Below are 22,365 nucleotides of genomic sequence, written 5' to 3'. Positions count from 1 at the left end.
AAGGCCAGTATTTCAATATGAGTAGGAAAATGAGAGTGCCCCTAAACATTTTTTTAGGGAAAAAAAGCACTGCACGAATACATCCCTCAGCTTGTACTATTCATTGAAACATCCAAGACGTGCCTTGAGCGTTGGAAGCTGGCGGCGTAACTAAGCGCGGCCTTTCCCCAACGGTTGCCAGTTGCCACCTGGCGACAAGGCACGCGGGCGGGACGCTACGGCGGTTGAGCGGCCAGGCTCAACTGCCATCACTACCCCTTCGCCGCGCAGGCGCGGGGCTGAAGGCGCGCGCCTCCGGCTCCCGATTCTCCCACTGGCCTGCCAACCAGCGGCCGTTTGAGGAAGGAAGAGCGGGAAGGCGAGGGACGAGGCGGCGGCGGCGCCACCACAGCAAGGGAGGAGGAGGACAGGATGGCGGACAACGACCCTCAGAGCGCCAGGGAGCTCTCTCAGTTCGTGAGTGCCGGACGCTGCCTCGCACTTGGCAGCGCCTCTCGGGGCTGCGTGGGTTTTAGCCCGAAGGCTGCGCCTCCCTCACGAAATGTGTCGCTGCCTGGAGAGAGGACGGGTCTCGTCGCTGCTCTGGCAATAAATGGGGCGAGGGAAATGGGGTACTACTTCTAGCGGGTCAGAGAGAAATCCAGCCGGGGAAGATTTCGCCAAATTGGAGCCGCAGGGAAGGCGGTCCATTAAAAGGAGGGGGGGGGAGGCTCTTGCCTCTCAGAAAAACGAAGCTGAAGGCAGAGAGGGCAGAAATACGAAAAGGCTTTTAAAAGGGGGACGGGGGGGGACGGTTATTCCTCTTAACTGAAGGTTTCACGTCCTATGTTGCCACTCTGGTAGTTAATGTCACTTTCAACTTTACTCCAGGAAATGCCTTTACTCCAGGAAATGAGACTATATACAAAGAAATCTTAGCCGATTAATAATGAGTTCTCTCAGACAGGTTCCCGTCTGTCTGCACAAATCAGCATACAAGGCCAAGCGGTTTTAAAGGGAGAAACAGTTTGTTCTCATCTTAGACTTTGATGATGTACACATGAGCTGCAGAGGGAATGACTTGTATTGCATTTCAAACTATTAACAGTGCAATAATTTTATCACTGTAGCTTCTTAGTTGATGAGACTGCTATATTGCATTTACTAATTAATCAACAAAAGGCTGCTGTACTAATAGCCACCAACCGATTAGAAATAGAACAGAAATAGTTTAAACAACAGTTTAAAATAGTTTAAACCAACAGAAATAGACTGGAAAGAGAAGTTGCTGAACTGCAACTCATTACCACACTTAAAACCATGGAGAGACCTGGTCTGAACAAAGACATTGGATTCTTATCTCATTATACATGACAGCCATCTCGCCCCAAGCTTTTTCCTGTAAGACCAATTGCAGTCGTTAACAGTCGTCAACAGGTCTTCCACACCTATCACCCATTCTCACCACCCTTCTGAGTAATACCCCTCTCCACTCTCTCACTATATATAAGGATCTGGTGAGCTCTGTTTCAGTGTATCTGAAGAAGGGTGCATGCACACAAAAGCTCATACCAAAGAACAAACTTTGTTGGTCTCTAAGGTGCTACTGGAAGGAATTTATTTATTTATTATTTTGTTTCCACCAACCGATTGTTTCACTGTTCATACACAGAAATTCATATTTGTTATAGGTAACAAAAGCCACAAGGGGAAGTGTTCCTACTTGAATTCTATATATCTTAATCACAATTGGCAGAGTAGAGAAAATGTAACTTTTAAAGTATATACAATACAATCATCCTCTCAGCTGGATATAGGCATGTTTTCTATTTTTAGGATGCTGAAAGGTACAGAGATACTAACTTTACAATACAGTACTTGGTTGTTGCACACACTGCTTACAAGATTCTCATTTCCCAATAGCATGTTATGTTATGTAATGGATTCATCCTTAAGCTTCATTGTTCTCTTATAATTACACATAGATAATTACAGCTTCCATGTCAAATATAAATTCTTGGTGTGCCAAGCACTTATGCAATCATTTCTGCCCCCACCCCAAGCATATTAGTAGCATTCACACGTAAACAGAAATGTTGCAGAGAAACAAATATGTTGTTGAAACAGATTGGCAGAGCAATCTCATCGTGATGGGTGGGCAGATTTAATAGTAGAAGAAGCGCTGTGTCTGAGTCCCACTGGGCTTATTCCCTACACCAGCTCCAGGGCTGGTGTAGTTTTGTTTTAATTTGGAGGGTCTATCCAGGAAATAAGGGACACAGGTCCCTTATTTCCAGGAAATGGAGACTTTGGATCCAATGCCTCATTCAATCTGCCCTCCACCAGAGAATGAACCATCTCCTTGCATCAGAGCGCTGGTGCTGCAGAGCTGAAACCTCTGCGGCCACAACAAAGAGGTCTTCAAGAATGAAATTCTCTCTCCACATTCATAGTGAGGCATCTACAATATTCTTTGCCCATGAGAAAGCTTCTCAGTGACAATAGGACTGTGCTGTTCCATTCAAAATCTAACTTTTCCTCTGGGTTCCTCTATCCTTACTTTATCCAGACCTCTACTGTACTGTTGTTTTAAACCACAATTTTCCTTGGTCCCTGATAGCCAGGATTTATTTTAGGGGGGGCAGACATTGTGTTGGGGGGCAGAACCAAGTTATCTGCGATGCAATTGGTCAATTAGTTAAGTCTTTTTATTTAGTTACTTGGTTTAGAGGGCAGCTGCTCCTCCTGGCTACACCCATGGGTCCCTCCATTCCTGCTTTACTCAGACATCTGCACTTGTTTAAAACACCCACTTTTTTCTTTCAGGATTCTTTTCTTCTCACTGTACTCAACCTTTTCCCTCTTCCATTCCTCAGCTGACTCATGTGAGAAAGATAAAGGATGTGGAAACCTAAAATATTCCATCGTATGAAGGTACTTTACGCAAACCTCTGCCAGTGTTCAAAATTGCTGTTCTCCTTTCAGTTTTTTTCCATTCCTGCTTTATTCAACCGCCTGTTGTTTTGAGCCACTACTTTATCCCTGTCAGTGTGTCTCCCTTCTCACTCCCATGCCATGGCCACTGGTGTTATACAGTCTGCCTTTTCTTTTGCTCCACTTCCCTGACTTCATGCAAATTCAGGATTGTGATGAAGCCCATTGCACGTAGGAAGACATTCTTCTTTCTTCTGAGTATACATGCCCTTTAAAATATTAGCTTCCAAATATTCAGCCTTAATATGCAGCTAGCATTTCCTATTCCAGTGTACAAAATCCAAGCCAACTGTTTTTATGCCATTTTATTACAGCAAATTGATGGATTCATTTTCCAACAGCATAAACACATTTTGCTAACAGTATCTTTATTTTCCAGGCAGAAAATCTACTACAACAGTTACAGGAAAACTTTCAAGCACTAGCGGACAAATTACTTCTAAGAAATATCCTTTTCAGTTTATTTTCTAAAACTAATATCACAAATTCTGCAGATTGATTACACTTTTGGAGCCATTTATATAACCTGCTTGATTTATAATTACCAATTATTTTCAAAATAACTGCTTATGATTCTAAAAGTTGGATAAAAAATACATTCAAATATATTGTAATAAGAATTGCTTTTAAAAAACTGTACTAATTGCCTGAAACAGTAATCAGCGATGGGAATCCAATAAATCTTATGCAAATACATAAGGGAGCCCAGCAGCCCTCATTTATTACTTTAGTCCACCAAGGGCCATTAAAGGGCCAGAGAGAAGCTATACCAGTCATACTGACCAATGCCTTTAAAATAAAATCCTATGCCTACACAGGAGTAAGTTCCATTGAATTCACTAAGCATGCATATAGGATTGCAGCCTGTTTTCTCAGTCAAAACCACTCTTGACTGGTATGTCCTTCAGTTTCATGTCACTTTGAGCATTAGACGATACCTGGTGAAAGAGCAATCTGTATTTCCACTGCATGATTACTAAAGACACAGAAAAGAAGCACAATGCTCTTTAACCTTTTTTACCAGATGAAATGGGTGATCGCATAGATGATTTAGAGAAGCATGTTACTGGACTAATGGCACAAGCTGGGATAGAAAACACCAGTGAAGAACTAACGGTAAGATTCTGGCTTTGTAAAATAATGTGGTATTGATAGTCATCTGTCTGTGAGTATAATATTTTTGAAACACCAGTTCATATGAAACACTCTGAGTGTTCTTTTTGTTTAGGCTGCAGTAATACATTACATTGATTGACTGATTGCTTGAAGATTAATAGCCTATTATTATTATTATTATTATTATTATTATTATTATTATTATTATTATCTTAATTATTATTAACTTATTATTAACTTATTATTAACTTAATTATTAACTTAACCCAAAGGTCTCAGATTTATTGATAAAATCCTTTGCAAAACAGAAACTTTTTTCTTTCTTAAAAACACCAGCAAAAAGCTCAACAGAGAAGGTTAAATCAATCACTCATTCAAAATTTTTAAAGTAATGAATACATTTTTTACAAACAATATTTAAAGTACCTGAGTAAACTAGTACATTTCATTTAGCTCCTACATGTCAAAAATCCTGAGTGTATGACATGTACTTCCATGTCACTACCAAATTAGCATCCCCTAACAATGGAAATAAGGAAAATCCCCCTCTACTAATATTAAAGCATGGACAGGCTAATAGAGGTAGAAGTTAACTCAAGCCAATGAGAGAAGCAGTTATTTTAAGAGTGTATTCAACAACTGAGAAGTACAGTGGTACCTCATGTTGCGTAACCTCTAGATTACGGAATCTTTGGCTTATGGCCGCGGCACCTCTAGTTATGGATTTTTCTGGGTGTGCATGGCACCCCGAAATGAATTAAATCTGTAACCAGAGGTACCACTGTACTCAAAAGTGCTTGGGGAGTGGAAAAGAAGGTATGAATGCATAGTACCTTAATTACAATGCAATGTAGGTGAGTTTCTGCAAGACAGATGGCACTCAACTGAGTGTAGGGAAGATATGCAGATACAGATTCAGTATGTAGTTCAGGGAAACTAAAATTAAGTAGACACAGCATGTTGCAGAAGAATGGTATAGCAGATGCTTGTTTAGCATAGCCACATATTCTTTCATAAGAATATTATGGCACTATATTGTTCTAGTACAAACAAAAATTCACCATAAAAATGTGTCTACTCATTCAATGGCAATCTTTTCATTATAAATTAGAAGAATATGTAAATGTGGAATGTGATAATGAAAGTGTATTTAGAGGCCAAATTCAGGCCTGATGGTTTCATTTTCCAATTTTAACTCAAGCCTTGTGCTAATATTCATTTTGTACAGCATTGACGAGGAAGACATGAAAATGACAAAAAACCTACACTACTTGGAACTGATTAACTATCTTTCTATACCACAGCAATGGCTATAGTGAAAAAAAATCAAGCAGAACATGTGAAATCACTTGCATTATTTCTCTAATGAAGGTAACATTTGCTCTTAAAGTTTTGCATGAGTCAGAGTCATTATTCATCCTTGAGATCGGTGGACCACTTACCATAAGTTTACCTGAGTGTCTAACACTGGAATCACCCCCAACAAACACTGAAACCTAGTTTACTGTAACAGTGAAGACCATGGTGATTCATATTTTTATCAGCATAATATATACATACTATGTTCATGTAAGTTCCATTGTATTTTTGCCCATGGGTTCTTATCTTTCCCTAGGGTTGTCCTACATCCGCAGCGCTGGTTTTTTTGCTCAACAACTTTGGGCAAAACTAAATAAAGGTGGTAGATCATACAGGGATAAATGTTAAGAGCACCAGATGAGAAGAGACCATACTAAGAATAACACAATTGGGAGAAGGATCAGAAGTTTGGATTCCCCTAGGTTCCTTCCCCCCTCATTGGCTGACTAGTACCTGCATGAATTGCTTGTTTTGAACTCTGACCACTGTATGCCACTGGAACACAGACCAGCCAGAACTAAATTGATTTTAATTCTCAGGATAAATTCAAGATATTAGGAATCTTAATTATGTAAGAAATGTAACCCAGAACCACACAAGCCCATGTCAATTTGTAACACCATTATGTGAATTACACAAATAAACCTAGGAACCAGTGGCAGATTTATAGATATGCACAGAATTAGGGCCCCCTGAGGCTGAGTGGCCCCAAAATTATTACCGGTAATATAATTTTTTAACTGAGAGGATACTTTTGAAACAAGTAAGGAATTGCCATTCATGAATTATAGTGTTTCAGTTTTGTTTCTACAAAACGTTATTTGTGTTTAGAGTCCAAACAAAGGAAATTCCTATACATCTTTCAGTAAAACTGTAGTAGGCAAAGGTATGACTATGGGGTGCAGCGCTCATCTCGCTTCAGGCCAAGGGAGCCAGCCTTTGTCCAGATAGCTTTCTGGGTCATGTGGCCAGCATGACTAAACCACCTCTGGAGCAACAGAACACTGTGACGGAGTCAGAGCGCATATAAATGCCGTTTAGCTTCCCGTCGCAGCGGTACCTATTTACTTCCACTGGTATGCTTTTGAGCTGCTAGTTTGGCAGAAGCTGGGACAGAGCAATGGGAGCTCACCCCATCACACGGCTTCGAACTGTTGACCTTCTAATAAGCAAGCCCAAGAGGCTCAGTGGTTTAGACCACAGCACCACCCGTGTCCCTTTACCTTTTTAAAAAGATAGCATAATTATGCTAAGAGGGGAGGAAATAAAAGAAGGGGGGAAAGTTGCCTTTTTTCTTCAAAGACATCCTGGGACATGTATTTCTTTTGGCCACCAATGGATACTGTGTGCCTTCCAACTTTTTTGAAAAATCTATACTGGAACTGCTCTAGGCTCTGGAAGTGGAACACATAAAACACTGACTGGATTCCCTTATTACAATGATTACTTAATATTACAGTGATTAATATCAGTTGGTGCTATGCGTGTTTTCTGGTATCCATGACACTTTAGATTCCCAAATTCTAAAGGTGGGCCTTAAACAATTGCTTGAATCCAAAATTCCTGCTCTGTAAGGCACTTTCTACTTGCTCACACAAAAGGGATAATTCTTTCCTATCCCTCTTATCTACAGACCTCCACATCCCCTGTCCACCAACCCTAGCCATCTGGTGATAGAACAGTATTTGGATCCAAGCCAATTGCAAAAATGTGCCTTGTGGGACATATACAGTGGTACCTTGGGTTCTCAAACTTAATCTGTTCTGGGAGTCTATTAGACTCCAAAAACGGTTCAAAAACCAAGGCATGGCTTCCAATTAGCTGCAGGAGCTTCCTGCACTCAATCAGAAGTTGCGTCAGACGTTCGGCTTCCAAAAAACATTCACAAACTGGAGCACTTCTGGGTTTGCAGCCTTCAGGAGCCAAGCCATTCAAGTACCAAGGTACCACTGTACTGTATTTTTGTATTTTTATATTCTGATGAAATACAGAGGTACCTTGGGTTAAGAACTTAATTCGTTCTGGGGGTCCGTTCTTAACCTGAAACTGTTCTTAACCTGAACCACCACTCTAGCTAATGGAACCTCCTGCTGCTGCTGCGCCGCCAGAGCACAATTTCTGTTCTTATCCTGAAGCGTTATTTCTGGGTTAGCAGAGTCTGTAACCTGAAGCATCTGTAACCTGAGGTACCACTGTATGGTTTATGTTGTCTAGAGGCATTTGTTATGTTTCAACTGGACATAGCTCAGTCTGTTCCTATATAAAACAATAGTTTTATAAAAATAATCTGAAAAATGTAAGAGTCAAAACACTTTGTGTAAAAGTCATACTTTATTTCTAAAATCAAGTAAGTTTTTTTGCATAAAAATAAGGTAACATATTTACATAAAATCAAAAATATATTCACAATGGAGACAAAAGCAAGAAAGAATACTTTATACAAAGTTTGAGGTTTACGAAGCTCCAGAAGTAGACTTGTAGTAAAATGATCAAATGATCAATATCTGTATTTGGTTGAGTAGTCCTTGGGCGATACAACAAGACCTCTACCTTTACGTGCTCCTCTATAAACTGTTTCTATGATGTCAATCATCTCTTGTTTGTCCTCCATTGCCCAGTTAATTTTGTTGTTGTTACCAGTGCCTAAATCAATCATTATGTGTTTGTTTCTTTAAGAAAGGAAAGAAAAATGGGGAAGGATATTATTAATATATTATAGTTACATAGTATTTCATGTAACCCCCATGTTCTGCAATATATACTCCTCCCTAACTATCCCCATCTACATTTGGGCAGGATGGAGTGATATACTTTAATGTATATTTCCTTTATACTAAAACTAGATTAGATTAATGGGGTTGTATCCAGTGCTGTACCAGTGGTATTCAACAGAAATTTGTAGTATTACAGACATCAATAAAGTTACTCTATTCTGCAGCTTATTTAGTTGCGCTACATGACACAAATAAACAGATCCGGTCAAAAATTAGAGAAAGCCTGGAAAACACTTATCAGCTGAAAATACACAAGTTATAGTATACCTGAAGAAAAACATGACTGTACAGGGATCGTACAGTTCGTACATCTTGTTAAAGTCTGGCACTTCGGTGATATCCACAAGATAAATAACAGCAAAATTTTTCACCTATGGGAGAGGAATGTGTGTTTAGTACTATGTTCTAAAACATTAATTGTAAGCAAAATAGCTTCACAATACAGTGGCACCTCTGGTTACATACGCTTCAGGTTACATACTCCGCTAAACCAGAAATAACGCTTCAGGTTAATAACTTTGCTTCAGGATAAGAACAGAAATCATGCTCTGGCGGCGCAGCGGCAGTGGGAGGTCCCATTAGCTAAAGTGGTGCTTCAGGTTAAGAACAGTTTCATGTTAAGAACGGGCCTCCGGAAAGAATTAAGTATGTAACCAAGGTACCAATGTATTGAAAAGTTTACAGAGAAATATGCTCACTGGGATTTGCTTCCCAAAGGATACAAGTGTTTCTCATTTAGTTTCAAAACGAAAGATACGTAACATGAACTGAAACACAGAATACGGTTTTATATTTTAGATATGTTCAGGTCTGATCCATTTGCACTATACCCAGTAGCAGCCAGAATTCAACGTTTGTGCTTCTGCAAGCTTTAGGAAATCTCAAGGTGTTGCAGTTGTTCAATATTAATTTTCACATAATCTTCATTAGTTTACAGCTCCCACCCAATGCAATAGGTCATACTGATACAGTGGCAGTGATGATTGAAACAGCTTAATTTTAAAAAATACACTGTTCTGCAATTGCCAATGGGTTTAACATGTCAGACTTAGTTTACTAGCATATATGAGATTTGGGAAGGAGGAAAGACAAGAAGGTCAGGGTCACCAGTGTGGTGCCTGTGGGCCACAGTGTACCCACCAGTATCTCCTATGAGACCCACAAAAAGCCTCAGTAAATATCCCTTCAAAAATTCACAATACAATAAACTTTGCTGTTTCTGCTCAGTTCCTGTTTACCTCTTCTATATTAGACACACACCTGTAAACACATCCATATTTCATTGGATGCCAGGAATGGATACAGAAAGGTTCAAAAAGGGGTGAGGGGCTGCCAGCTCTGCAGGAAAGGGGTGACATAACTGGAGCCGGCTCCTGAGCCTCACGGGGGGCCACAGAAATAATGTAGTTGGTAAAGGGAGCTGTGGACCCAAAAAGGTTGAAAACCTCTACAACACTAACATACACATAAACCTGTAAGAGCCTATGCATAAGTATCTATTTTTAATACAGTGAAATATATGTTTCTTAAGACACTTATAACCCTCCTACAAGACTTATTGAGAATTCTGAAAATTTAAAAATATTTGACCCTTGTGTTAGTATTAAAACCCTAACATATGATGACAAACTCAATGCTCAAAGACTAGGAAATAGAAAGTCTCATTATGCCAAGGAGTTCATTTTTTATTTTGAATGCTAGAGACAGAGAGACCCCATTCCGCTTACAAAACAGTAATTTCCAGAATGGTTTTACAATCAATCCATCTCCCGGGGAACTATGGGAATTGTAGCTTTGTGATGGAATAGGGGTCTCCTAGCATCTCTCAGTTCCTTTGACAAACTAGTTCTAAGGGTCCTTTGGGGGAATCTATGACTGTTTAAAATGGCATGACACCGCTTTAAATGTTTAGTGATGATCGGGTCAGATATGCAACTCATAAGAACAGAAGTAGACAAAAATTCTTAAAAGCCTTTTTCTTTAGCGGTACATATTGGCAAACTTTTTGTTTTGCTGGACCTGACAGGAAGTCACTGTTGTCCAAAACACGTATGTTACCTTTTACACCCCAGAACTGCATGATTATATTGGAAATTATGCATAGTGTATCAGAGAAGGAGCACAAATAGTGGAGGAACAAGCTGCACTTACTGGAAATTGTATCTAAGAAAGTGACCAGCATGGAAACTGGAAACTTTAGTGCTCACTGTCAACTAAATTTTCTCCCAATGCAGAATATAACTGTAGCATAACAATAGGTTTGCATGATTGTTCTAGTGTAAATATGCAGTACAACTGATTACTCACTCTTTGTACAGCAGTGATATCCAAACAGGACTTGTAAGCAAGATGAGGAGGAAGGATCACCCTCTTTAATCTGCTATTTCTGCAGAGGGAGATGTTTAAATACAAAGTTACATTGTTCTTTTCCCCCCACATTAAAATTTAAGTGCCAATATGCTTGCCAAGTTACTAGTTTTCCAACTACTACTATCTATAAAAGTATTCCAAAGAATATTATGTCCTTTTCCTTGACATTTCCTTGAAAATGTTTCTCCCACCTATTAATATTTCTAGCTATATTTTCCTTTAAAATGTCAAAATACTAGTTATGTCTCAATTTTGGTACTTGAACATTATATTTGCCCTGATGTTTAAAGTCAGTTTGTCTTTTATTGCTCAGAAGCAGTAATATAAGCAGTTGGATTGCCTTTAGGGTTGTTTTCATAACAGTTTGAATTCTATGCTGTTATTAATATCATATGTATGAATTTTATTATTTTCGTTTTCACGAAAATTTCTGCAATGCAATTTTATATAAGGTTAGATCCAAAGCTGCCCTTCATGTGAAAGAAAGAGTCCCATTTTATTTCAGCCCCCATAACTTCTGCAACTACCTTAAGCATATTTGCTGCTTTAAAATATACGCCAAAGCTCCCTCATCTACCACCCATGCAAGAAAAGTCTTTACAATAGTATAGAACATTGTTTTTTAACTATGTTCCAATAATGCAGGGGTTCCTCAAAACTTATCAGGGGCTTGAAGGAATTCTTAATATCAGCACCCAAACTGTGGAATGCCCTTCTTTCCCAGATCCAACTGGTGTTGAAACTGATAGATTTTCAGCATCAGTTAAAAACATACATATTCGCCCAGTTTTGCTAAACTGGTATACAGTTGTGTAGCCTCCTCTCAGTGACTTAACAATCTGTTGTAAGTGATTAAGAATTATTATAGCATAATATAAACTTTCCTTTGCTCCCCAACCTTGTGCCACTCCCACAGAATTGTGCTCCAGGGGGTTGGAAGACCCTCAGGCAGATTTCAGGAGTGCTACAGAGGGCAGAGAGGAAGTCTCGTGGTATAAGAGGAAGCCTACTCACATGATTCTGGATGTGTGCGATCTTAACTGAAAAAAATATTTTACATAAAAACCATGCATTTCAGTTGTTCCTTCTTAGATAAAAATGTAAACAAAATAATTGGCATGTTTTCTCATAAGCTTATGTTCTTAGTTTAATATATAAATTTGGATTAAATGGATACAATACAATATTAATAAAAATGAAATACCTTCTCGGCAATACTATATAAAACTTCGTCCATTTTCATACATGTTGGATCCCAGTCATGCCCAAAACGAATGACCACCACACGGTCTTCTTCTGAAAGAATGGCCTGGTCTACTTGCCAGCCATTGTGTAAATGTGGAAGCATATACGACATTTTCAAAATATGTGTAAGACCTGTAGGAGAAAGCAGAACAAGACAAGAATTTACAGTTCAGGCTCACTGTGCTCAATGTTACAAAAAAAAAGGTTTGGTTCAAGACAAAGCAATTTGTTAGAATTTGACTGCTAAATTCACGAAGTGAATTCTTGTATAAGGCAAGCAAATTGTTATATAATCAGTTTACCCCGTTATTCCAGCCAAGGTTAAGCTACCACAGCAGACTTCATAGTCAATGGTGCGACATAATTAGGGATGTGTTGATGGGGGAGGTCAATTCTTCTGGTCCATGACAGTTGGTAATAAGTTACAGGTAGGTAGCCGTGTTGGTCTGCCATAGTCAAAACAAAATAAAAAATAAAAAAATCCTTCCAGTAGCACCTTAGAGACCAACTAAGTTTGTTCTTGGTATGAGCTTTTGTGTGCATGCACACTTCTTCAGTTGGTAATAAGTTCAGTTTGTTCTCTCCAAAAGGAAGGAGCAGAAGAACTTACAGGTGACTTTGCGGTCTGGCTGGGATCAGTCAAGAGAAAACGGGCATGATTAAAGGTTCATGCAAAGTTCTAAATCAGGTATGTCCAACAGGTCGAATGCAATCTACTGGTTGATCACGGGGTGTTCCTGGTCAATCCTGATCCTAGTAGATCTTTGGACTCCTAGCAATCTCTATTCAAAACAACCCCCCACACACACACACAAAATTCAACAACTCTGGTGCAGATCACTGCCAGTTTTTTTATACTGTTGAGTAGATCACAGTCTTGTGGCAGTTGCACATGCCTGCTCTAAATGACCTGGAACCAAAACGATAGACAGGACTTTATGATACACCCCAAATATCAATATCATTTTTAAGAGGCCATTAAATTGAAGGATAAACCTTCCATTATCCTGGGATAAGGGTATTTTCATGTTTTGTGCCTTGGATCTGTAACACCTTCCCCTGACATCGAGCCTGATCTCCTTCTAGGTGAAGTGCCTATCATACGCCCAGGCCTTTTGAAACCATTTTATCTTACATCCTCTTAGTCAAGTCCTCTTCCCTCATGTTCCAGCTGCTCTCCTGTCTGTTCAGGTTTATATATATATACACTAATTGTTCTGACACTTCCGAGAGCCGTTCTGCACGTTTTCAAGCCGCAGAGCAACATATAAACACGGCCAAATAGGGTAGCGTCGTCTTGACCAGGGCTATAGCACGGGCTGTGCCTGTGAGATAGCGTGGGGTAAGGAAAACCGAGGCCGGTTTAAGGTTCCGTGGGATTCTGCAAAGCCCAGGGGATGGGGAGCTTGCGGCTCTCCTAACGCTGCTGAACTCCTCAGTCTCCCCGGCCGTTCACCCGCCCGCGGACTCCAGCCCGCCAGATAACAGCCACTCACCGAACGCAAAGGAATAACGGCTGTAACGGCTCACCAGTTGCCTCGAAGGACACGTGGGCTCTCGCGACGACCGGCGGCCGCCGAACTTAGAGGCCGGACGGGGTGGGGGTGGGGTGAGGGTAAGCGCCGCCTAGGGCAAATGAAGCCGTTTGCCCGCCTTTTGTTTCGCCACTTCCGGAGAGGTTCATTTCGCGACGGAAGTGGAATGGTGGACGAGTCCATTGCAAACACAGAGGTAAGGGGGAACCGATCTGGTAAAACGGGTACCTGTTGCGTAGAAGAGAGTGGTTCTGACAGCTATGAAGCCCGCGTAGGCGGCTACCATAGACCTTGGGATGACGACAACCGTTTGGGAAAGCAGTGCTGTCAACCTTCCTTATTTTTGCATTGGGAAAGGATTCCCGCCGAAAGCTTGTCTAGTGGAATTCTTGGTTTTGGTGGTTTCTTCCAACCCGTAAGGAAAAGCAAATCGAGAGCTAGGATTGATTGCTCGGGTCTGGCCGCTGTTCTTGCACTTGCCCCCTTCTGCGGGCAGAGACTTGCAATTAAGACTCTTGCCAGCTTCAGACCACGTGATCTCTTTGGAGGTGTATTTCTTCTAGACAGCCGTAATACATATTGTTTTTTACATAGATATGCATTTATCTTAGCACCATGTGTAAAACATGAAAACATGGGCTGATAATGGCTTGCCCCTGCCATATTTTTGCACTGTACACAGGGCAAAATAAGCCTAGCTACCACATATGTATTTTATCCAGGTTTGATACTGTAATGAATTTTTCCTTGGCTCCTAACTGATAATACATTGAACATTTATTTTTAATCGAGAAGCTTGTAAATGCTGCTAATAAATATCTGGAAAACAAGTCTAAGACTGGGATACATCCTTGTTAGAAATGTGTACGTACTAAGGAACAGATGTGCTGTGTGCATAGCTCACATTCAGGCAAAGCCAAGCCAGCTAAGGGGCCTTAAAAGCACACAGTTAAAGAACTACAGTAACTGTACTCAGTGCTATACACTCTGTGTCCTGTAGGAATCAAGAAATACGCAGACATTGTTTAATCCACTCCTCTACCAAAACTGGTAAGTTAGTTACAACAGAAGCTGTTGTTAATCTTGGTGTAATCTTTGTTAAAAGTTTTAAACATAATTTATTCTGAGTGATTTATTTTGCTGGCTCCACAAAGGGTTTTTAGAACATAATTGTACTGTTACTTCCTTTTTATTCAGAAATGTCTGCTTTAGTATCTGCTAAGCTTTCACAACACTAGCTTAGATTTAAATGGTTGTTTCTTGGACAGGTGTTCCCAAAACACTGTGTTTAATGTAGGATTATGCTCAGAGTTAAAGCCTTCTGCTTGGCACGGTCTGTTCGCCTGGCTGCTGCCTGGGTGAAAGTCTCCAGCAAGCATTGGTCTTCGTGGGCAAAGACAAACATTACCTGTGTGCAAAGCTACAGAACTGAGCAAAACAGCACTGGGGGAGCAGCTGATCAGGCCAAGGTTAGTACCAGGAGGAAGCAAATTGCCTTGTAGAAATATTCCTGTTAATGATTAAAGTGCTTATTTATGCTAATCATACAGACACACACACACACATACATGTGCCTATATTGCATGTTAAGGCTTTGAGTGAGGGAATTACTATTCTTATCTCTAGGTTGCTGAAAAACAGCAATTTGTACTAGGCAGCAATTAGTAGCCCCTGGACCAAATTATAGCCACCTATATTTAATTGCATTCTGGGAATGGAATGGGGTTGCTGCCAATCAAAGTGGTCCTTTGGTAAAACTCACTGCTGACAAAATCTGTGTCAAAATATGGGGACAGACAGATGTAAACTACAGTATTCCAGTGCTGCAAGGCAGCTGTTCCACCACCTCTCAGGTGGGCTCCATTGCCATTCTAAGAGAATGAGGGAAGTGTTCTTTGTGAGTTATGGCACCACTTTTTCTAGAAAAATAGCACTGCCCAAAGCCTTCCATTTTGAACACACTGCCTCACACACCACAACTGATAATTATATGGAAGTTTCCATAGTGTTACAAGATGCCTTTTTACTTAAAGGTATTGCTCATATTAGACAGAAGTCCAGTAAGCATATCATAGAAGGCAGTAACTAATGGAGTCCCTCTTATGTGGGTTGAAGCGTACATTTATAAGGCAGAATTTGGGTGTGATGTGTATGTTTGAGTGCGGTGAGAGTCGTATATTGTGACCCAAGATTTGCCTTGTGGAGAGGGAGGCTGAAGGTGGAAGGGTTCCTTAATTCTTTAAGAAGTTTTTAAAATGTGCTGCTATGTTTTGAGGGCTTTAGGATTTTATTGTTTTATGTTAGATTATATTAGATTAGATTACATTGTTTTGTAGTTTTTCATATTCATTGTTTCTTGTATATACATATTGTATTTGTTATTTTCAAGACCACAAGGTTACTGCCTTAATATTTAAGCAATATTTAAATACTGTATAGGAAACAGTATTTCCCTCGATAAATCATCCAAAGTAGTGTATGCTGTCCTTCTCTTAGGATGAACAAAATTACCGGTAGTTGATGTTGGTGTTTCTATTAAAAGATAAACAGCTAAATCTTGAAGTTTTTTGTCCTATAACCACTTCTATGACTGGCCGCAGCTCATTTCTTTATACAGAAGCTGACACTGTCAGAATCAAAACTGATGAAAGGCTAATTTGATCAGCATGAAGCATTCTCAGACATTTTTAGAGAGGATCCCACTCTGCTCCAGCAACTAAGCATTTCCCCTGCATCTTACATGATGAATACAGCTTTATCATTACATTGTAGTGTCTTATTGCCACAACTGGGCAAGAAAATACGCATGTAGAAAGTCATCATCTGTTGCAATTAAATCCTCCTGGGCATATTCTTTTTCTTATGTATTTATGTATAAAATCTTTCTAAATGTCTAAACACCACAAAATGCCATAGTAGTGTACAACAACATTAAAACACAGGAAATAGAAACAAATAAAGCAGATCTCTAAAGAGAAATCTGATACTGCCTGTGAGTCAGCTCATCTTCCTGGGAATGCTTTTAGAAATAGATGTTTTAAGCACCCAACAAAATGTAATTATTGTCACAGACTCTCTAACTGTTAATATAGAATAATGCAGAAGACTGAGACTCCACTTTACATCCTTGGATATTTTCTAGTGGCTATATGAAAGCCTAGTTTTCTGTTTTTTGTTTAACATTTCTCATCATCCCCTTTTTTCAGGGTATGGGAGAAAAAGAACTGCCTGGCGTTTTGATCTGTGAAATAGGAGGTGCATTTGGTGTACTGGAGAGCCATGTGGAGTTCCTTAAGAAACACTTCAATCTCATCACCCTGAGAGAGTTTCACAGAAACAAGGACGAACTTCGTGAAAAGATCAAGTCTATTTTTGTATTTGAGTGCAGGCCTCTCATTGACCGGGAACTTCTTGAAAGCTTGCCCAACTTAAAGGTGGTAGCAAACTCAGGGGTAGGGGTGAATCATTTGGACTTGAAACTGATTTCGAGCTTTGGAGTAAAAGTCACCAACACCCCACATGCTGTTTCTGACTCCACAGCAGACATAGGCATGGCCTTAATGCTGGCATCTGCAAGAAGACTGGTGGAAGGTAAAGTCATTTTCTTTTGCAGTTTATGTAAGTTGTTCTGCAGATTTTGAGTTCACCACTCCCAGTAACAATCAGTCCTTGGATCAGCTGATCAATAGTTACATGATAATGACCGTGATATACTGATAAATAATAATACAGGTATTTGCTCCCTTTTCTAGCTATTCAGGTGCCAAGTAGAAATTACCTTTTAAACTGAAAATTATGGAGTACTCCAAATTTTGGCTTGCTTCTAGTTTGTAACTAAAATTGAGTCAGCCAATATCCATTTAGCTCAGCATTTTAAACCTTGATGTGTTGAAGCTCTTCAAACTCTTGAACAGATGTTTTCTCTAATCTTTCCATACGAAATCCCTTAAGTAGATTTAACGGTGATGGATTCTGCTACCTTCTTCCTTAAATTTATCCCCACCTATATTTTTATGTGCTGCTTATTGCACAAATTCTAAGTAGAAATATGCCTTACAGGGACTCCCGTTTAGAGCTGTCTTCTGATTTTCAGTTACAGGTGGGTAGCCGTGTTGGTCTGCCATAGTCGAAACAAAATAGAAAATTCTTTCCAGTAGCAGTTGGTCTCTAAGGTGCTACTGGAAAGAATTTTCTATTTTGTTCTGATTTTCAATAACTATTGTAAATAGTGCAGGCATGTTTTATAATTTCTGGAATAAAGCTGTTGTAAGTACTAACACTTGTTTCTCGTTCGCTGCTGCGTGGCTTCTGCTTTTGTTTTTTAGGTTGTCACATTGCAGCATCTCCAGATACCACACATTTTGCAGTTGACTGGCTGGGAGTAGAAGTTACCCGGGCCACTCTTGGTATCATTGGGATGGGCAGCATTGGGTATAAAGTAGCCAAGAGAGCAAAAGCTTTTGACATGAACATCCTTTATCACAACAGGAACCGTAGGTATATCCTTGATGAAGGTGTTGTACAGTGCAGCCCATGCAAAATTAACATGGGAGTAAGTCTCATGGATCTCAGTGGGGCTTACTCCTGAGTAGACATGTACAGACCTCAGCCTAAGTTATTATCTTGTAATGTATTGGTAATCTAGGTTTCAAAGTCTATTGGAAGCAGTTGCTCTAAACTACCAATCTCTGCACCATGTTTTACAGAGTCAGTCTGTGTGTAGTCATGGAGGCTAAGGGGCTGAGAGAGACGAAAACAATTCCTCCATCAGTTGAGACTATTTTCCATCTCTACCATTAAAGTGAAAAAGTCACTGTATGGTAGGGTTGGCATAATTCAAGAGGTAAAAGTCTGGACACAAAAAGTTGTTGGGCTTACTTAGGGCAATCGCCTGAGCTTGATCTGGCCACACCAGAGCCCGGGTTGCCAGAGCCACCACCCCCCCCACAAAAGTACCCCCACCAAAAATCCAGGACGTTTGCTTTAAAATGTAAAATCACACACACACCCCCGATGGGCATGTAGGATCCCCAAAAGAGGACATGTCCGGGAATTCCTGGACGTATGGCAAACCTACGTGTATGGTGATTCTTTTTGCTAATATTTGCACACTGAAGTGGAAAGCAAGTGATTTTTAAAGACATGGTGATTTTCAGACTTTCAGTATGGTAAAACGACCACACACACACACACACACCTGCCTGTTCAGAATTAATATATAAATCAGGATTTATTAGATTTTTGTCTTCAATCTCTTTTTGCAGTATGCACAGCGCGACACATACAAAATAAGGGTAATTCTGCTTATGTCCAGTATTGGCAATCAACACCTAAAGCAGGGCACACAAGAAGGTGCACTAGAAGACTAGACGATCTTTTCAAAGGATAGTAATCATAAAAATTAAAAATAAAAATCACTGCTAGCCAGAAACACATCCAGGCTCCCGTGTTCCTCAAGTTTTCAGATTCTCATTGTCAGCCAGCATCCTTTAGCAATGCCCTTTGGCTTCCTTGAAAGGCAAGCGTGTAGCACCATGCAAGGAGCAACACTGATGTTCACATGTATGCTACATTGAATTGGAAGGGATGCAGTGGACTTTAAGTGCTGCCTTTTGACCTAAAATTTGGCTACCCATAGGAAAATCCACAAGGAGCTCCCAACCCCTGTCAAGTATTTCTTCCATCTGGGCAGCTCCAGGGACAAGAGTTACTAGTATAAGTGACAATTGTCACATTTATTTCCTTCCAGGAAAGAGGAAGAAGAACAGGCAGTTGGTGCTACTTATTGTAGAAACATAGAAGACTTGCTCCAACGGTCTGACTTTGTGATGTTGGTTGTGAATCTGACACCTGAGACACACAAGCTCATTGGGAAAAGACAGCTGCAGCTGATGAAACCCACGGCTACTCTCATCAACATCTGCAGAGGTAGGGGATGTGTGACTACCTAAATGTAAACTTCAGCTATACACATTTTTCAAATACCTATTTTTGCATATATTCCATCCTTTTCTCTGTATTTTTGTGTGTGAAATGTTATACATTTCACCAGCACTAACAAAGGGCGAGGCCAACAACCAATTTTCAGTGTCAAGAATAAATGTGGATTATTTTGAAACCAGTAGTATTGGGGGGTCGGGGGATCACAAGAAAAAGAAAGGGAAAATTCAGTGGTAAAGAAACATACTTTGGGTACATTGGATTTGGCACAGCTGTGGGTTTTATTACACCCTAGAGCAACATCACACGAGGTGGCTTTATTGGTGAACTTTAACAGGTTTGCTGCAAAGGAAATGGATTAAGGACTGGATTCATAAGCCTTTTTACTATTTTGGGTCAATCAAAACGTGTTTGGAGAGATAACGTGGAGAGACCCTTAGCTCCTTAAAATGTGTTCTTTGGCTGCAATCCTAAGCACTCTTACCTAGGCATTAACTCCACTGGACACAGTGTTGTGCTTTTCAAGTGAACAATGCACAGAAACGAGCTTTCAGTCTTTATCATGAGCTACTTTATGACTTTCTTGTGATTATTGACATCAAAGTTCTGTCCGTATCAGGTGCAGTAGTTGATCAAGATGCCTTGGTAGAAGCGCTCAAAAATGGAGTGATTAAGGCTGCAGCTTTAGATGTGACTCACCCTGAACCATTGCCAAGGTAAAATATTACCAACAAAAAAACCCTTCATTGTTGTTGTTTTAGTCCTGACTCATGACATGGAATAATTATTATTCATTGGTCCAAAACTTCAACATTAAGGCATAGATGATCATGGTTTGCCTCCTCTGCTGCTGCCTGTTTTCCCTGTGTCCCGTTCCTGAGCCAGCATGACCTACTGTCATACCACAATGTTGATGATATGTGCTATGAGGGACATACATTGTAACTGATTTTTTTGGGGGGGGGTTTGTTAATCCATTTTAATCATACTTCTTAATGCTTGATGTGAACTGAAATCTGTATGCATGGATAGTCATAAATATGCCTTCTGTAAATCATTTTGCCATTTCTTCTGACTGACCAGAGTCTCTGAGTATTTGGATTTAAACAAACTGAAGTAACACAAGGAATCATGATGGTAGAGGTGTTAAATATAACCCATTCCAAGCTCTGTAGTGCAACAACACAATAGCACTTGCGTTCAGGGCTGAGATAGCAACCTGTCCCTTGTCCCGAGGTCTCAAATGCTTTTCCTTTGCCATCTAATGCTTTGAAACAAAACAACCTTCAGATTGAATAGTACATGGCAAAATTTGTTTTACTGCTTTAATTCATTTTCACTCAAACCTGTACCATGCATTTGAGATGCAAAAATAGAGCAGAATTGTAAGGGGGAGTTCTTGTTCTAAGCCTAGAACATAGACTCCATCGATCTAAGCTTTCTGTCTAACAGTACTGCCATACAAACAAGTTTATAGGTGATGAGAACTTTGATTCAGAGCACAAAAAGCAGATCTTCATAGGGCTAACTCCTATAAATGGTTTAGTAGATCATTTCACACTTGATGATTGTGACCTACACAGTGTATAGAAGACAGCTCAGTGGAAGCTAACTTACCATTTCCCCCCATTTGGAGTCTTTTTCAGTGCAGTCATACAGCAATATAGTTACTTTGATCTGCCTGTGCCACATGACTTCTGATTTTTCTGTTATGGCTTCCTTGCAGGGATCACCCATTGTTGCAACTGAAGAATGTTATTATAACTCCTCACATTGGAACTGCAACTGTACAAGCCCTGCTTATGATGACAGAAGAAGCAGTGGAAAATATACAGGCTGTTCTCAATGACCTCCCCATTCCTAGTGAAGTGATCACCCAATAGTTTGATGGAGAACATTAATAATCAATGGCTGGTCGGCAAAAGGACATTAACCGCTAAGTAACAATGGTGCATGAGAATCAAAACTCATCCTACATAGTTTTCATTTATGGCCTCCCATACTGTTAACTATTTTCTGTAATTATATTCTTAAGTAAAAGAACTAATAAATGTTGATCCAAGGCTTTCAAGCACAACAGCTGGCTTTCTGGTTTTTCCAGCCCGAAACGGATATGCACGTTCGTGTGATAGCAAATACATTGTGTAGTAAGGCTATGTAAATATTAGCAGCTTGAAATGCAGCCCAGTTGTTTCTTCCCACTGCATTTTGAGTTGCATACTTACATTGCTGCACACAGCACAGAAGGGGCAAGGATGTCTTCACCTGATACACATTACAATACCTGATTTGTTTCCCCATACCTCCAACCCCGCTCTCCCCACAGAGTCCCAATGAAGCAGTCATCTGCACATGCAAAATGGCTGTCTGTACAGATCCTGGCTTCACCGCAGCCTGCATTTTCAAATCAAATGGAAACTTGTTTGAGGGAAAGCACTAGGATTCCTCAAGTAGCTTTAGGATAGTGTTGCAAACATCTCTATCGCTGAGCAGCGAGAGATTTCACAGGTGCCATTGGCTTACCCAATGGAGACTGGTTTCTTTAGGATATAAGGTTTTAGTTACACATATACACAACTTGAGCATAAGATGAAGGGGCTCACACTCCAGCACATCTTGCTTCCCCATTAGGAAGAGTATCCACACCCAGTTGTCTCTATGGCAACATGACAAACTTCCATCGTGCAGAAGGAAGGTGCTTAAGAGGGCCAGCTAGGTCATCAGCTTAACGAAGAAACTGGTTTGAACAATCCAGCAGTTCCTTCTACTACATGCCCCGTCTTATAGATACAAAACTACAGGCTTGGCTGAGACCCAAAGGTGTAATCCAAACCAACCTCCTGATCCTACAAAAATATATATGAATTATGACTAATGTCATGGGTACCCTATTCCAACAGTGGGAGCATCCTGCAGCCATAGTAAATAGTGATGTGCATGAAGGCTCAGTCACTTTCAAAGTAAAATAATACATAATATCAAGTTGAGTTGTAATACCAAATTATACTGCAACTGAATAAGAGGCTGCTTGGTATTCTGTTGGACATACCATG

At 40.1% G+C, this 22,365-nt stretch overlaps 3 protein-coding genes across 8 annotated transcripts; 2 read left to right on the top strand and 1 right to left on the bottom strand.

The window, feature by feature from the left end:
* The first annotated feature begins 308 nt into the window (after positions 1 to 308).
* HSBP1L1 (heat shock factor binding protein 1 like 1) lies at positions 309 to 5,478 on the top strand. Of its 3 annotated transcripts, none has more exons than XM_033154755.1 (5): positions 350 to 456; positions 2,806 to 2,913; positions 3,353 to 3,419; positions 3,995 to 4,089; positions 5,318 to 5,478. In XM_033154755.1, the coding sequence occupies exons 2-5, from the start codon at positions 2,881 to 2,883 to the stop codon at positions 5,321 to 5,323; spliced, it is 201 nt and encodes a 66-aa protein (XP_033010646.1). In that variant the 5' UTR covers positions 350 to 456; positions 2,806 to 2,880; the 3' UTR covers positions 5,324 to 5,478. The 3 variants fall into 3 exon arrangements, with proteins under 3 accessions (XP_033010645.1, XP_033010646.1, XP_033010647.1); XM_033154756.1 differs by having other exon boundaries at positions 353 to 456; positions 2,856 to 2,913; XM_033154754.1 differs by lacking the exon at positions 2,806 to 2,913 and having other exon boundaries at positions 309 to 456; positions 5,318 to 5,343.
* Positions 5,479 to 7,868: 2,390 nt separating this feature from the next.
* On the bottom strand, positions 7,869 to 13,433 carry TXNL4A (thioredoxin like 4A). Of its 3 annotated transcripts, none has more exons than XM_033154750.1 (4): positions 13,334 to 13,433; positions 11,797 to 11,969; positions 8,490 to 8,593; positions 7,869 to 8,117 (listed from the first exon to the last, which is right to left on the bottom strand). In XM_033154750.1, the coding sequence occupies exons 2-4, from the start codon at positions 11,947 to 11,949 to the stop codon at positions 7,946 to 7,948; spliced, it is 429 nt and encodes a 142-aa protein (XP_033010641.1). In that variant the 5' UTR covers positions 11,950 to 11,969; positions 13,334 to 13,433; the 3' UTR covers positions 7,869 to 7,945. The 3 variants fall into 3 exon arrangements, with proteins under 3 accessions (XP_033010641.1, XP_033010643.1, XP_033010644.1); XM_033154752.1 differs by lacking the exon at positions 13,334 to 13,433 and adding an exon at positions 12,973 to 13,155; XM_033154753.1 differs by lacking the exon at positions 13,334 to 13,433 and adding an exon at positions 10,530 to 10,608 and having other exon boundaries at positions 11,797 to 11,933.
* Positions 13,434 to 14,341: 908 nt separating this feature from the next.
* LOC117049796 (probable 2-ketogluconate reductase) lies at positions 14,342 to 21,389 on the top strand. Of its 2 annotated transcripts, XM_033154748.1 has the most exons (7): positions 14,342 to 14,422; positions 14,641 to 14,841; positions 16,579 to 16,963; positions 17,698 to 17,869; positions 19,122 to 19,300; positions 19,932 to 20,028; positions 21,039 to 21,389. In XM_033154748.1, exons 2-7 carry the CDS (start codon positions 14,674 to 14,676, stop codon positions 21,193 to 21,195), a joined length of 1,158 nt encoding a protein of 385 aa, XP_033010639.1. In that variant the 5' UTR covers positions 14,342 to 14,422; positions 14,641 to 14,673; the 3' UTR covers positions 21,196 to 21,389. The 2 variants fall into 2 exon arrangements, with proteins under 2 accessions (XP_033010639.1, XP_033010640.1); XM_033154749.1 differs by lacking the exon at positions 14,641 to 14,841 and having other exon boundaries at positions 14,344 to 14,422.
* The last annotated feature ends 976 nt before the right edge of the window (positions 21,390 to 22,365 follow it).

Source organism: Lacerta agilis, chromosome 7 (assembly GCF_009819535.1).
Source record: "Lacerta agilis isolate rLacAgi1 chromosome 7, rLacAgi1.pri, whole genome shotgun sequence".
In the NCBI taxonomy this organism is placed as follows: Eukaryota; Metazoa; Chordata; class Lepidosauria; order Squamata; family Lacertidae; genus Lacerta; species Lacerta agilis.
The sequence above is the reverse complement of the archived record's forward strand: the minus strand, read 5'-3'. Positions and strand labels throughout refer to the sequence as shown.

What these genes read in the sequence shown, in the direction of transcription:
- TXNL4A (XM_033154750.1), bottom strand. Translation starts at nt 11,949, where the DNA reads ATGTCGTATATGCTTCCACATTTACACAATGGCTGGCAAGTAGACCAG. An exon ending in TATATAGTATTGCCGAGAAG is followed by an intron (nt 8,594 to 11,796) that starts GTATTTCATTTT and finishes CCTCTCCCATAG; the next exon opens with GTGAAAAATTTTGCTGTTAT. An exon ending in ACAGTCATGTTTTTCTTCAG is followed by an intron (nt 8,118 to 8,489) that starts GTATACTATAAC and finishes CCTTTCTTAAAG; the next exon opens with AAACAAACACATAATGATTG.
- HSBP1L1 (XM_033154754.1), top strand. Translation starts at nt 412, where the DNA reads ATGGCGGACAACGACCCTCAGAGCGCCAGGGAGCTCTCTCAGTTC. An exon ending in CCAGGGAGCTCTCTCAGTTC is followed by an intron (nt 457 to 3,352) that starts GTGAGTGCCGGA and finishes TTTATTTTCCAG; the next exon opens with GCAGAAAATCTACTACAACA. An exon ending in GGACAAATTACTTCTAAGAA is followed by an intron (nt 3,420 to 3,994) that starts ATATCCTTTTCA and finishes AACCTTTTTTAC; the next exon opens with CAGATGAAATGGGTGATCGC.
- LOC117049796 (XM_033154748.1), top strand. Translation starts at nt 14,674, where the DNA reads ATGCTCAGAGTTAAAGCCTTCTGCTTGGCACGGTCTGTTCGCCTGGCT. An exon ending in TATCACAACAGGAACCGTAG is followed by an intron (nt 17,870 to 19,121) that starts GTATATCCTTGA and finishes ATTTCCTTCCAG; the next exon opens with GAAAGAGGAAGAAGAACAGG. An exon ending in CACCCTGAACCATTGCCAAG is followed by an intron (nt 20,029 to 21,038) that starts GTAAAATATTAC and finishes GCTTCCTTGCAG; the next exon opens with GGATCACCCATTGTTGCAAC.